Source organism: Podarcis cretensis, assembly GCF_951804945.1.
Source record: "Podarcis cretensis genome assembly, chromosome: 8".
NCBI lineage: Eukaryota > Metazoa > Chordata > Lepidosauria > Squamata > Lacertidae > Podarcis > Podarcis cretensis.
This window is the reverse complement of record NC_137177.1, coordinates 5,945,857-5,958,723: the sequence shown is the minus strand read 5'-3', so window position 1 is coordinate 5,958,723 and position 12,867 is coordinate 5,945,857. Positions and strand designations below refer to the sequence as shown.

The 12,867-nt window shown below is 47.8% G+C and overlaps 2 protein-coding genes across 2 annotated transcripts in view; one reads left to right on the top strand and one right to left on the bottom strand.

Annotated features, from left to right (window-relative positions):
• The window catches only part of PSMD8 (proteasome 26S subunit, non-ATPase 8), a 328,475-nt gene that overhangs the window by 234,091 nt on the left and 81,517 nt on the right, over positions 1-12,867 (bottom strand). The gene's annotated exons all lie outside the window — the stretch shown is intronic.
• Positions 1-12,867, top strand: part of MEIS3 (Meis homeobox 3) — a 76,973-nt gene that overhangs the window by 37,490 nt on the left and 26,616 nt on the right. The window contains exon 7 of the mRNA XM_079985653.1: positions 454-565. Coding sequence (XP_079841779.1) covers positions 454-565 — 112 coding nt within the window. The remainder of the gene's footprint in view (positions 1-453; positions 566-12,867) is intronic.

Here is a 12,867-nt window from a genome sequence, read left to right as displayed (position 1 = left end):
TGCCCTGCCATGTCTGCTTATGATAATCTTGTACCAAGGACTTGTCTGGACATGTTTGCCAAGGTTAACCCTCCCCTTTTGTGACATGTCAGTGATGTAGCAATGATACTGTACGAACTGTATTCTGGGATATGGTGGGAAAGTTTTAAAAGTTTGCTCTTTCAGATTTGCTCTTTGAACCTATTGCGCAATAAACTTTGGTCTACAGCAATTTGCTCTGGTTGGCTGGAATCCTTCCTTTATTCTGCAGGGACCCACGGGCTCTGCCCGACGAGGTGGGTGACTGAGCAGCCTCACACCTAGATTTTTTCCATAACACTATCTATCTAATCTACCCTTCTGCTGATAACCATTCTTCCTGGGTTGGGGATGAAAGGAAAACATGGATCTAGGTAACCTCCTGGTGCCCACTCACACAGCTAACCTTGCCATGTGTGCTCCCTTCTTCTGTAGAACAACTCTTGGATCCGGGACCACGATGAGACGGGATCCACACACTCGGGAACGCCGGGACCTTCCAGCGGTGGGATCGCGTCGCAGAGCGGCGATAACTCCAGCGAACAAGGTAGGTTTAGCGGATGCTGGAGGGAGGAGAAAGGCTCTGTTTCCGTGATCCTGCATTTTCTGTGTGGGCTCAAGGTAAGGAGAGCATTGCAGAGAGAGCCTTTTAGGTAGAATTAAGGATCTAAAGAAGGTGCGAAAGGTGATGTCTTTGACCAACAGCACTAATACAGCGAAGAAAGAATTTAAGGGAACAATTGTAGAAAAAGAAAAGGCATCCAGCTGAAATAAAAATATTTGACACGGGCCAACAAAATAGGGAAGCTCAAGAAAAATAACTAGCAATGGTCCACATATAACAAAATACAGTGGTACCTCGGTTTTAGAACATAATCCATTCTGGAAGACCATTCGAGTTCTGAAACGTTCAAAAACCGAAAACTCAGTATGGAAGCCTCAATACGGAAAATTCAATATGGAAAACTCAATACGGAAGGCACGTAGCATGTTTGACTTCCAAGGTGAGTTCAAAAACCGAAGCATTTACTTCTGGGTTTATGGCATTCGAAAACCAAAAATTTCGTCAACGGAGACGTTCGAAAGCCGAGGTACCACTGTACCAGCAATGAACCAGGTAACCTGATAATAAACTATTGTTACATGGCAACGAAAGTTCAGAAACTGAGTTGAAAAACTCAGTTACGATTACCATAATCGTGATAGTTGTTGCTCCTCTTCCTAATTTCTGCTTTCGTATTAATTCAGCCATCTACGCCACAGCCCTCTGTGTCAGGCCATTATTTATGAGACCCGACTTGCAAAATAATAATAATGAGGGATGGAGGCTGAGGCAAAGAAAATGGTGGCTTGGCTGAGGCCCCCTCATAAGATTATAACCCTGTAAAATCGCGATCCCTTAGCACAAGAGCAATGACACACTGGAGTAATTTGTACATTGCAACTGCAAACTTTCACCCAGCGATGAGATGCTTCTGGGACTAAGAGGCCGGTTATGATGAAGCGAGGAGGGCCAGTCGAGTCTGGAATAGAGGGACGTACAGTGGTGCCTTGCAAGACGAAATTAATCCGTTCCGCGAGTCTCTGCGTCTTGCGGTTTTTTCGTCTTGCGAAGCACGGCTATTAGCGGCGTAGCGGATTAGCGCTATTAGCGGCTTAGCGGCTATTAGCGGCTTAGCGGCTTAGAAAAAGGGGGGGAAGGGAAAAAACTCGCAAGAACTCGCAAGACGAAACGTCTTGCGAAACAAGCCCATAGGGAAATTCGTCTTGCGAAGCACCTCAAAAGACGGAAAACTCTTTCGTCTAGCGAGTTTTTCGTCTTGCGAGGCATTCGTCTTGCGGGGCACGACTGTACTTGTTTTGCTTTTCTACAATGTATGCAGCTGCTTGCAGAGCAAAGAGGGCCTTACAGAGTTTTCCATCTCAATTTAAGGAGTGTATTACGCTGGAAAGTCAGTAAAGGTTGGAGAGGAAGGCTGAGCAAAGCAGGGGATGTGAGCACCTCCAGTTACAGGCGCTTCTTTTGGGGGACCCCAGTTGTAGGACCAAAGGCTCTCAGAAAATGAGAAGCGCACATCAGAGAAAATAGGCTTGGCATAGTGGTCTCGACCAGAGACAAGGTGGGGGATATACCTTTCGGTTCCTAACATACCCCAGCTTACCTGCATACCCTTAAACTGTGCTAAGCAGTGCTGGATTTAGAGCACTGTGGTTGGTTCCCCCACACAGGGCCCTGAGCCGACGGGGTTCAACATTGAGAAGACCCATAATTGAGAAGATCCATTTGTGGGCAGCAAATGTTGGCCTTGCTCAGGGTGCCAGACCCCCAAAGATTTCCACAGTTTGCTCCTGGAGCCAAGGCCACCTAAACCTAGCGCAGAAATTACCGTATCAGCAGTGCTTCAGGAATTTGAGTTCTGTGAACTGAACGATGTAATCTGTATCTTATCGGCCAATGTATTTGATCGGGACGCAATTATTCTTTGGATTCGACAGTCCTTTGAATTTTGCGGTGTACGATTCTCGGACCAAAGAAATGTCTCATTTAAAATAAAACAGATTTCGAAGGGCATGCCTTCAGATGAGGTGTGTTCAGAAACGCTCGTTTTGCGATAGAGCAAGTATTTGAATAAGTAAATGAAAACAAGTATTTAAGGATGAATTTTCACGCTGATTTTTTTTTAAATGTGTGAAACCAAATCTCTCCATTGCAAGAAATTATGGTCAATACAGTGGTAAAGGGACCCCTGACCATTAGGTCCAGTTGTGGCCGACTCTGGGGTTGAGGCGCTCATCTTGCTTTATTGGCCGAGGGAGCTGGTGTACAGCTTCCGGGCCATGTGGCCAGCATGACTAAAGCCGCTTTTGGTGAACCAGAGCAGCGCACGGAAACACCATTTACCTTCCCACTGGAGTGGCACCCATTTATCTACTTGCACTTTGACGTGCTTTCGAACTGCTAGGTTGGCAGGAGCAGGGACCGAGCAACGGGAGCTCACCCCATCGCGGGGATTCGAATCGTGACCTTCTGATCAGCAAGCCCTAGGCTCAGTGGTTTAACCCATAGCGCCACCCGCATCCCACTCTGGTTAAGTACTTAATTCATTCCAGAGGTCCGTTCTTAACCTGAAACTGTTCTTAACCTGAAGCACCACTTTAGCTAATGGCGCCTCCTGCTGCTGCCGCACCGCCAGAGCACAATTTCTGTTCTCATCCTGAAGCAAAGTTCTTAACCCGAGGTACTATTTCTGGGTTAGCGGAGTCTGTAACCTGAAGCATATATAACCTGAAGCGTATGTAATCCGAGGTACCACTGTATGGTAAAACCTGTGCTAAGATGGGATGTTTTATTGGGGGGGGGGTATACAAACTGGCTTGTGTTGTGTTCCGGGCCCTCTCTCATCCAAATTCTGGAGCGTTGCAAGGGAGGCACCGCTGTGTACCAACGTTATGCTTTCCCTCCCCATGCCCTAAGCCTGGAAGGAGATGCATCCTGGCCTCCCATCTGCGTTTTGCAATCCCTGCGCATGTGCAGAGAGGGCGGGAGCCCGCCTACAACACCTGCGAGCGTGTTCCGCAGAAAGCCGGGGATCGCAGTTATGCTAATTAGAGTGTGAGCGTTTACACACACACACACACACACGGGCCTCTGCATTCCAGCAGTCGCCATCTGTTGAGCAAATACCCTGAGAATGGGGGCATCCAACTGAAGAAAGGGAAAGCAAAGGCAAGAGGAGGGGGAGTGTGCTGGCAGCCCTCGAAGCTGGGGGGGGGTCGCCCTGGGAGTCACTGCAGCGGAGCTGCAAGCCGCCCCGTGGAACCTCCTCCTCAACAGACCTTGCAGAGCGCAGAAGTCAGCCTCCAATGGGAGGGTTTGCAAGGGGGGAGCGGGCGAGGGGGAGACGAGAAGGGGGGACCAGAGTGGGAGGAGGGGTAGATAGCCCTGGGAAAATCGAGAAACAGCATCCAGGTTTTAGAGGCGATGGGGTGAGCGAGGCCTCCTAGGGGAAGGAGGAAAGTTTAGCCTGCTGACTTCCCGGCCCCCTCCCCACAAAATGGCCTGTCTTATAATAATAATAATAATAATAATAATAATAATAATAATAATAATTTATTATTTATACCCCGCCCATCTGTCTGGGTTTCCCCAGCCACTCTGGCGGCTTCCAACAAAACACTAAAATACAATAACCTATTAAACATTAAAAGCTTCCCTAAACAGGGCTGCCTTCAGATGTCTTCTAAATGTCAGGTAGCTATTTCTCTCTTGGACACCTGGTGGGAGGGCGTTCCACAGGGCGGGTGCCACCACCGAGAAGGCCCTCTGCCTGGTTCCCTTTAACTTGGCTTCTCGCAGCGAGGGAACCGCCAGAAGGCCCTCGGCGCTGGACCTCAGTGTCTGGGCAGAACAGACACTGCCTCCATCCTGGTCCTTGCCTGCTGGTAAAAGAGGAGGGTTAGGAGGCCTGGCGCGCAGTGCTTTTAAGGGACAAAGAGTTAACATTTCTGTCCACTACCCCCTCACTCCCTTTCGCACAGTGCCCTTCAGGAAAGTTAGTCATCAGCCCAGTTGCTAATCCCTTGCAAATCAGCAAGGAGTGGTGAAATTGGCTGGACCAGTTTTTGAGATGCTTCTGGCCTAGAGAGTTTGGTTTCCTTTGACTGCTTGGAGAGCTTGGGAGCAAATAGGGTGATGGTGAATGTGAATTAAGCTCTACCCCATGGGTAGGCAAACTAAGGCCCGGGGGCCGGATGTGGGCCAATCACCTTCTCAATCCGGCCTGCGGACAGTCCAGGAATCGGCGTGTTTTTACATGAGTAGAATGTGTCCTTTTATTTCAAATGCATCTCTGGGTTATTTGTGGGGCCTGCCTGGTGTTTTTACATGAGTAGAATGTGTGCTTTAATTTAAAATGCATTTCTGGGTTATTTGTGGGGCATAGGAATTTGTTCACCCCCCCCAAAAAAAATAGTCCGGCCCTCCACAAGGTCTGAGCGACAGTGGACCGGCCCCCTGCTGAAAAAGTTTGCTGACCCCTCCTCTACCCAACCTCTCTCCTTCTGTGGAACAAGCCGGCTACATCAGTTCTTCCAGGCAGGAAAAGTTCAAAACAACCATTTAATTTTTAATTTTTAAACCCAGATTAAAACACCCATCCGCATTCATCGTACCTAGATAGGCTTGCCGAAAGAAAAAAATGTTTTCAGCAGGTGCTAGGAAGATTTCGGTGAAGGTTCCTGTTTGAGATCAATTGGCAGGGAATTCCTAAGTGTGGGTGGGGGTTAGCCTAGACCAGGGGTCTGCAACCCGCGGCTCCGGAGCCGCATGTGGCTCTTTTACACCTTTGCCACGGCTCCGGGGCGGATACTAGCGAGGGGAGGAGGCGCATTGTGTGCCCCGACACTCCCCACTGTGGCGGGCGCTGTACTGGCTGTGACGTCGCATGGGGGCGGTGCGTGCGTTAGTCACGCACCGTCCCAACGTCACCTTCCGGCCCGCTCGCTCGCTACATTGTAAGGGGCATGTATGCTGGTCACTGCATTGAAAGGGGGCATGTACGCTGGTCACTGTTTTGAAGGGGAGTGAAGAACACACACACACAAAAAGGTAACTTGTTCATTTAACGTTTATTTCTATGAGGAGGAGTAATTCTGAGGGGTCAAACAAAGAAATAATAAAAAAGTGACAAAAAGTTATTTTTATAATGACGAGTTTTGCGGCTCCCAGTTTTTTTCCCCTTCGGAAACGGGTCCAAATGGCTCTTTTTTGTCTTAAAGGTTGCAGACCCCTGGCCTAGACTAACTTTGAAGGCACCACCCATTGAGACCATCACCAGCTGAAACCCACCCCCTTTTTTGACTCAGTTCCCCACCCTGCTCTTCTAACCACTAGGCATTAGTGCTAGTCCTGCCCAGAGCAGACCCACTGAAATGAACAAGTCTGAGCTTGGGCCATTCATTGCAATGGGTCTACTTTGAGCACGACTTGTTTGGAGACAGCCCTGTATTCTCTTTGTCCGACCGGACATCCATAAACCTGTTTGCAGGCCTCTAGAGACAGGCCTGGTTACTCATGGTAGGGACAGAAAATAGCCGGCCCCGTGTGTGTGTGTGTGTGTGTCTCCTCTCTTCTCATTCCAAGCTGAATGGTGACGTTCCAAGGGTCAAGGGGTCGGCGCCTAAATGGGAAGGGGAGGGGCAGCTTGCTTTTTGCAAAGTGAAATGCTGGGGGGAGGGGGGTTTTCTTGCTGCCCACCAGCGACTTGATCAGCCAACATTTTTGCCCGACATTCCATTCCTTCTCTGGTTCAATCGGCTTCCCTAGCTGCGCATGGGACGTTGCAGGGGGACAGATGCATGCAACAAAAGCCATACACAAACACCAGCCCCAGCTTAAGTAGCAATGGGGTTAATAATAATAATAATAATAATAATAAATATGCCACCTTCCGCCAGAAAACTGCAGCATGCAAGACCGATTTCACAACATAACATCTATGTAACATCCAACTCAAAATAATTATACAAATGCAATTATTTTAAGGAATGCATAAAAAGGTAAAGGGACCCCTGACCATTAGGTCCAGTCGCTAACGACTCTGGGGTTGTACGTTCATCTCGCTTTATTGGCCGAGGGAGCCAGCGTACAGCTTCCGGCTCATGTTGCCAGCATGACTAAGCCGCTTCTGGCGAACCAGAGCAGTACATGGAAATGCCGTTTACCTTCCCGCCGGAGTGGTACCTATTTATCTACTTGCACTTTGATGTGCTTTCAAACTGCTAGGTGGGCAGGAGCAGGGGCAAAGCAACGGGAAGCTCACCCCATCACGGGGATTCGAACCGCCAACCTTCTGATCGGCAAGCCCTAGGCTCTGGGGTTTGACCCACAGCGCCACCTGCGTCCCAAGGAATGCACAATGAAACGCAAATTCTCATAAAAGCGACAGCATAAATAGAAGAGAAAATCAGCAGCAGTGTATCTAAACTACAAAGACAGCCCACGGATGCAGAATCTTTTGTAAAAGGTAGCTCTTGATCCTGGCTACCTATAGAAAACAACAGAGTCTCCCAGCTCTCACCTGAGGGCTTTCCTTCCCTCTCCTAGTCTCTCACCCTAGGTGAGCTTTCCTTCTCTGCCTCTCTCTCAGGGCACTTAGCACTTAAAAGTTCCTGTGCATTAACCCAACTCTTTACTATGTACACCTCTAAAGCACATTTGAAGCACACTGTGCTACTGAGTACTGAATAAGGGCTTGATAAATTTAGGAAAGGGACGGGGGTGGCGCTGTGGGTTAAACCACAGAGCCTAGGACTTGCCAATCAGAAGGTTGGCAGTTTGAATCCCCGCAACGGGGTGAGCTCCCGTTGCTCGGTCCCTGCTCTTGCCAACCTAGCAATTCAAAAGCACATCAACTGCAAGTAAATAAATAGGTACCACTCCGGTGGGAAGGTAAACGGCGTTTCCGTGCGCTGCTCTGGTTCACCAGAAGCGGCTTAGTCATGCTGGCCACATGACCCAGAAGCTGTACGTCGGCTTCCACGGCCAATAAAGCGAGATGAGCACCGCAACCCCAGAGTCGGCCACGACTGGACCTAATGGTCAGGGGTCCCTTTACCTTTACCTAAATTTAGGAACTGTTTTGCAACTCAGAGGTGTGTTCCTCTGGATTCCATGGGACTTACCCCCAGGTGTGTACTAGCGTTGCAGCCTTGATTGCATTGTGTGTGCAAATACGACCCAAGCATCCATGTATGCGCTCGTGCCAATGTATATACCATGAAAAGGAAGAGCGCAGGAGTGAATTTGACTAGACCAGAAGCGCCTCAAAATCTGGTCTAGTCAATTTCTGCACTCCGCTGTTTTGCAAGGGATTGGCACCTTGACAGATAAACTAAATTTTCTGAAGGGCCGCTGTGAGGAAGGGAGTGAGATTTAGTGGGCCAGTCTGGGCCGCCCCACCCATGAGGCAAGATGAGGCAATTGCCTCAGGCGGCAGGTCCACTGGAGCAGCAGATTCTGGTGTCAATCTTTCTCCCCCCCCCCCACACCTTGTTCCTATGTGGAGCTTCCCTGCCCCCTTCTTCCTTGGCGGGGACGGGGGCACCACTTTGGGGTTCCTCTTGGGTGTATTGGGCTGGCCCTGGGACCTGGGTTTTACTTCCTACTCCCTTCTCCACACCAGACTTTTGCATCCAGGTTGGGGACAGATCTGAGATCAGGCAGCATCTCTCAGTGGGGTTGGTTTGGCCTAGTGCAGGGGTCAGCAAACTTTTTCAACAGGGGGGCAGTCCACTGTCCCTCAGACCTTGTGGGGGGCCAGACTATATTTTTTTTGGGGGGGAGGGAGTGAACGAATTCCTATGCCCCACAAATAACCCAGAGATGCATTTTAAATAAAAAGACACATTCTACTCATGTAAAAACATGCTGGTTCCTGGACAGTCCGCGGGCCGGATTGAGAAGGCAATTGGGCCGGATCCGGCCCCCGGGCCTTAGTTTGCCAACCCATGCCCTGGTGGCTTCCAGGTGCCAACTCTTAGAGTAGGGGAATAAATTCGGACCCTCCAAGTGTCCCTATTTTCCAGGGACGCCCCTGATTTAGAGAAGCCATCCTGGTTTCTGATTCAATCCCGGAATGTCCTGCTTTTCCTTTGGATTTCCCTATTTCCATTGGAGAAATGTTGGAGGGTATGGAGTTATCCTGTACAGGGAAGGGTTTTTTATGTTTTGTTTTGTTTGAATGTTTTTATGTCTGCTGAAAGCTGCCCAGAATGGCTGGGGCAACCCAATCAGATGTGTGGGGTATAAATAGTAAAATTATCATTATGGAATGGGACATCCCTATTTTCATCAGAGAAATGTTGGAGGGTATGTAAATTGGGGGTGAGGGGAGAAATTAGAGAGATTTTCCTCTGAGATCAGGCTCCTTTATCCCATTATAAATAATAATAATTATAGCAATGTGTTTACACAACTAGGTTAGGCTGGGATCTGTGCCCCTGTGGTGCTAAAGGTACTTTGGATAAGGAAACTCTGGATGATCTGGGAAGGCCTGGGCTAAAGTCCTACCTCTTTCCACATCCAGTTCCACTGAAAAGCTGCCATTTCTAAGCCTCAGTTTTCCCTATCTGTGAAATGGGGGAATACTGCAGCGAGGACACATGAGAGAGCTACGTTTTTATCTTAGGACTACAACCTTTCACTAATAGGTTAGTCAACAAAATATTTTTGTAATTTGATTAGTGCTGGCTAAGCAAAAGAGTCAAAGGCGCATTTTAATTCTGGGTTAGGACGTTAAGACACCTGCTTGTTTATGTTTTGAGACTAGTTCTTGTATGTGACCAACAACGCGGAATGGGAAAGTAGAAAAATCAAAGCCTTCTCTTTCCTGAAACAAGGAGCAGCAGCTTTCATTTATTAAATTGCAAATCATTTCAAAATGGGATCTATTTTTGGTAATGTGCACATTTATTTCAACTTAATTAGATAAAAGACAGACAATTAATCAAATAAGCACCCGGAATACAAAAGCTTGTTTGTTTGTTTTTTTTCTAAGTTCAGATATTGTGTTTCTTCATTTAGGAAGAATGTGCACTGGCTGTTCTGTGGCAGAATATAGAAGTGAAAGTCTCTTTGAAGCAAACTGTTTCCCCAACCCCTGCTCTGCCTAGTCTAATCATAAACCATAAATCCACCTATAATGTGGTAAGCAGACAAGAAAGGTGTAGAAGGGTACTGGCTGACCTTATCAAAGTCCCAAATCCTGTGATCTGCAAAAAATAATAATATAAAAAATAAAATGGTGACGGTGCTCACTTTGCCCAAATTTCTTTCGGTGAGGCTCTGCTGCCGTTGTGCACATCTCACTGCAGCGACGTTGCTGCAGCCTTTTTATTTTGGAATTTTGGCTTTGGGGCTTGCCTGGAAAAGCCCGACCTCCCGACTGCATCTGCACCTCGCCCGTCTGGTTTTGTTCTTTTGCAAAGAGCTGCTGCGGTTTTTGCAAAGAACTGTCCTTGCACACCCCTCCGCAAGCAGAGTTCTGGAAACAGAGGGCAACGGATTTTACTTTTGCATTTTTTTTGTGGGGGGGGGGGAGAGCGGGAGAGGGGAGGAAAGCAGGGTGGGGCTGGTGATCAAGTGGGGACATGGGTGATGGCTTCTGGAAGCCCCCGACAGCAGCGCTTTCTCTGATGCATAATTTACGTCCCCCTCCAGGCAGGGCTTTTAAGCTGCCTTTTAGCCGGAGGATATAAAAGCATGACAGCTGTTCCATTGGGCTAGGATTGGGCGGGGGGGGGGGGGGAAGAGACGGGATTTTATGTTTGTTAGGCGAGGCTTGTGTGCAAAGGGAGGCGGGGAGTGTGTGATAGCAGGGGGTTCCACACTGCAGGCCCCCCTCCCCTTTCCTTGGGCATTGACATTGAAGTTCTATCTTCAATTTTCTGAGAGCACCGCTAAGAAAGGAGGTTGACTCAAAACGGGAAGAAGTCAATGGGGTTTTTCCTTGTAAATTCTGCTTCTGTGTGGGATAAGAAACCTTATTTTATTAGCTTTTAAATCTCGCCTTCCGCCCCAAAGAGCTCAAGGGTTGTCCTTCCTTTTTTAAAAATCCCGACGACAACAACCCTGTAAGGTAGGCTAGGCTGAGAACGTGATTGATGGGCCTAAGGCAGTGGTTCTGAAACTTCTTTATCTGGGCCATGTTTTCAGAAGAAGAAGGAAGGCTCGCCCCACACAGAATTTCTTATTGATGAGAAATACATCGGAAAACAAAAGGGAGCAGCTCCTAGTCGTGCTTGATTTATAACATAGAACAGAACTGCTTTATAATATGATCACGGGGCACCCAAAAAGTATAAATGCAGCTACATAATAACACAAATAATTGCCAAAATATAATTATAAGTGAGTTTTCTCCAGCATTTCTCCAAGGTTGTGACTTTCCAGCTAAGATTGTCCTTGATGCTCTTGATCTCATTTTGAAAGCACATCTATCCATATTCTGCAAATAATTTTTTCACTCTATACTACACTGAAATGTTTAAGTGTTTCTTTGATGGTCCTTGAACCTTCCTGCCACATCAGTGCGGCGGGGCGCACCGCACCCTTGAGAACTACTGGCCTACGGTCACTCAGTGAGCATCAGGGCTGAGCAGGGCCTTCTGCCTGGTTCTTCCTGGTCCTAAAGCAACACTCCAACCACTGAACCACACTGCCTCATCTTCAGAACCTTTCATGGTTATGCAGAGGCGGTTTTAGGGAAGTGCGACTGGGTACCGCCCTGCAGGGAGCGCCAAAACAATACCGTAGAACGGAGCGCGAGAGGCAGGGGGCACCGAATTTTAGCGCCACTGAAATTTCAGAGCCCAAAGTCTGCCCCTGAATTATGGGATGTATTTCAAATAAACGCAGCACAGCATGTTCTTCCTTAGTAATCCGCCATGCCAGAGAGAGAGAGGGACTGAGAGTGCCTTGCCTAAGCCCACTCAGTGAGGTGAGATTTAAAATGGGTGGGACTTCCAAGTCCTCTGCTTCCTCATGATATTAAAACTTGTTACAGTGGTACCTCTGGTTGCGAACGGGATCCGTTCCCGAGGCCTGTTCACAACATGAAAAGAGCAAAACCCGCAAAGGGGCGTCTGCGCATGCGTGGGTTGCAATTTGTCGCTTCTGTGCATGTGCGTGATGTCAATTTGCGCGTCTGCTCATGTGCGAGTGGCGAAATCCGGAAGTAACCCTTTCTGGTACTTCCAGGTCCCTGCAGGACGGATCCTGAAAGAACGTAACATGAAGCAAACGTAACATGAGGTATGACTGTACAGTGGTACATCAGGTTACAGACGCTTCAGGTTACAGACTCCGCTAACCCAGAAATACTACCTCGGGTTAAGAACTTTGCTTCAGGATGAGAACAGAAATCACACGGTGGTGGCAGTGGGAGGCCCCATTAGCTAAAGTGGTACTTCAGGTTAAGAACAGTTTCAGGTTAAGAACGGACCTCCAGAACGAATTAAGTTCTTAACCTGAGCTATTACTGTATATGTTATACAGAAAGGTCTCCAAGCCTATTTAAAAACATAAACATAAGTTATAACATACATTACAGCATACATTCTAAAGCAAATATGTAGGACATTGGCATGTGTTTTCATCTGGTTTTTAGCTTGTTGTTGTTGTTGTTGTTGTTGTTGTTTAAAGGCTTTAAAATGTTGGTTTTTTATTGATAATTTCATTGATTAATTCTTCTTTTAAACTGCTTTGAGAGTTTTGGGGCTTTTCAGTCAAACGGGATATGAATTCTATGAATCAATCAATCAAACAAACAAACAAACAAACAAACAAACAAACAAACAGATGTACAGAGAAATGCACACAGTTTATAAGAAAGAAATACACAAGGCACACACACACCCGGCCGCAATTAAAGGTGCCTCCCCCAAGATGTTTGCTGTTGATTTAGGGCGATTCATCATAATTTTCTTTCCACTAAGATAAATCCCAGAGCAGGGTTACAGCATAAAAAGTATAGAATAAAACAAAACAATCAGGGGTGGGGAATCCAACCACCTCGAATGTCCCATCCCAGATCCGCAAGAGTGGCGTTGCTGGACTCCATCTCCCAGTGGCACTAGCCAGCATGGCTAATGGTCAGGGGTGATGAGAGATACAACAGCATCTGCAAAGTGCCACAGGTTCACCACCTATGTAAAGGTAAAGGGAACCCTAGCCATTAGGTCCAGTCGCGGACGACTCTGGGGTTGCCGCGCTCATCTCGCTTTATTGGCCAAGGGAGCCGGCGTACAGCTTCCAGGTCATGTGGCCAGCATGACTAAGCCGCTTCTGGC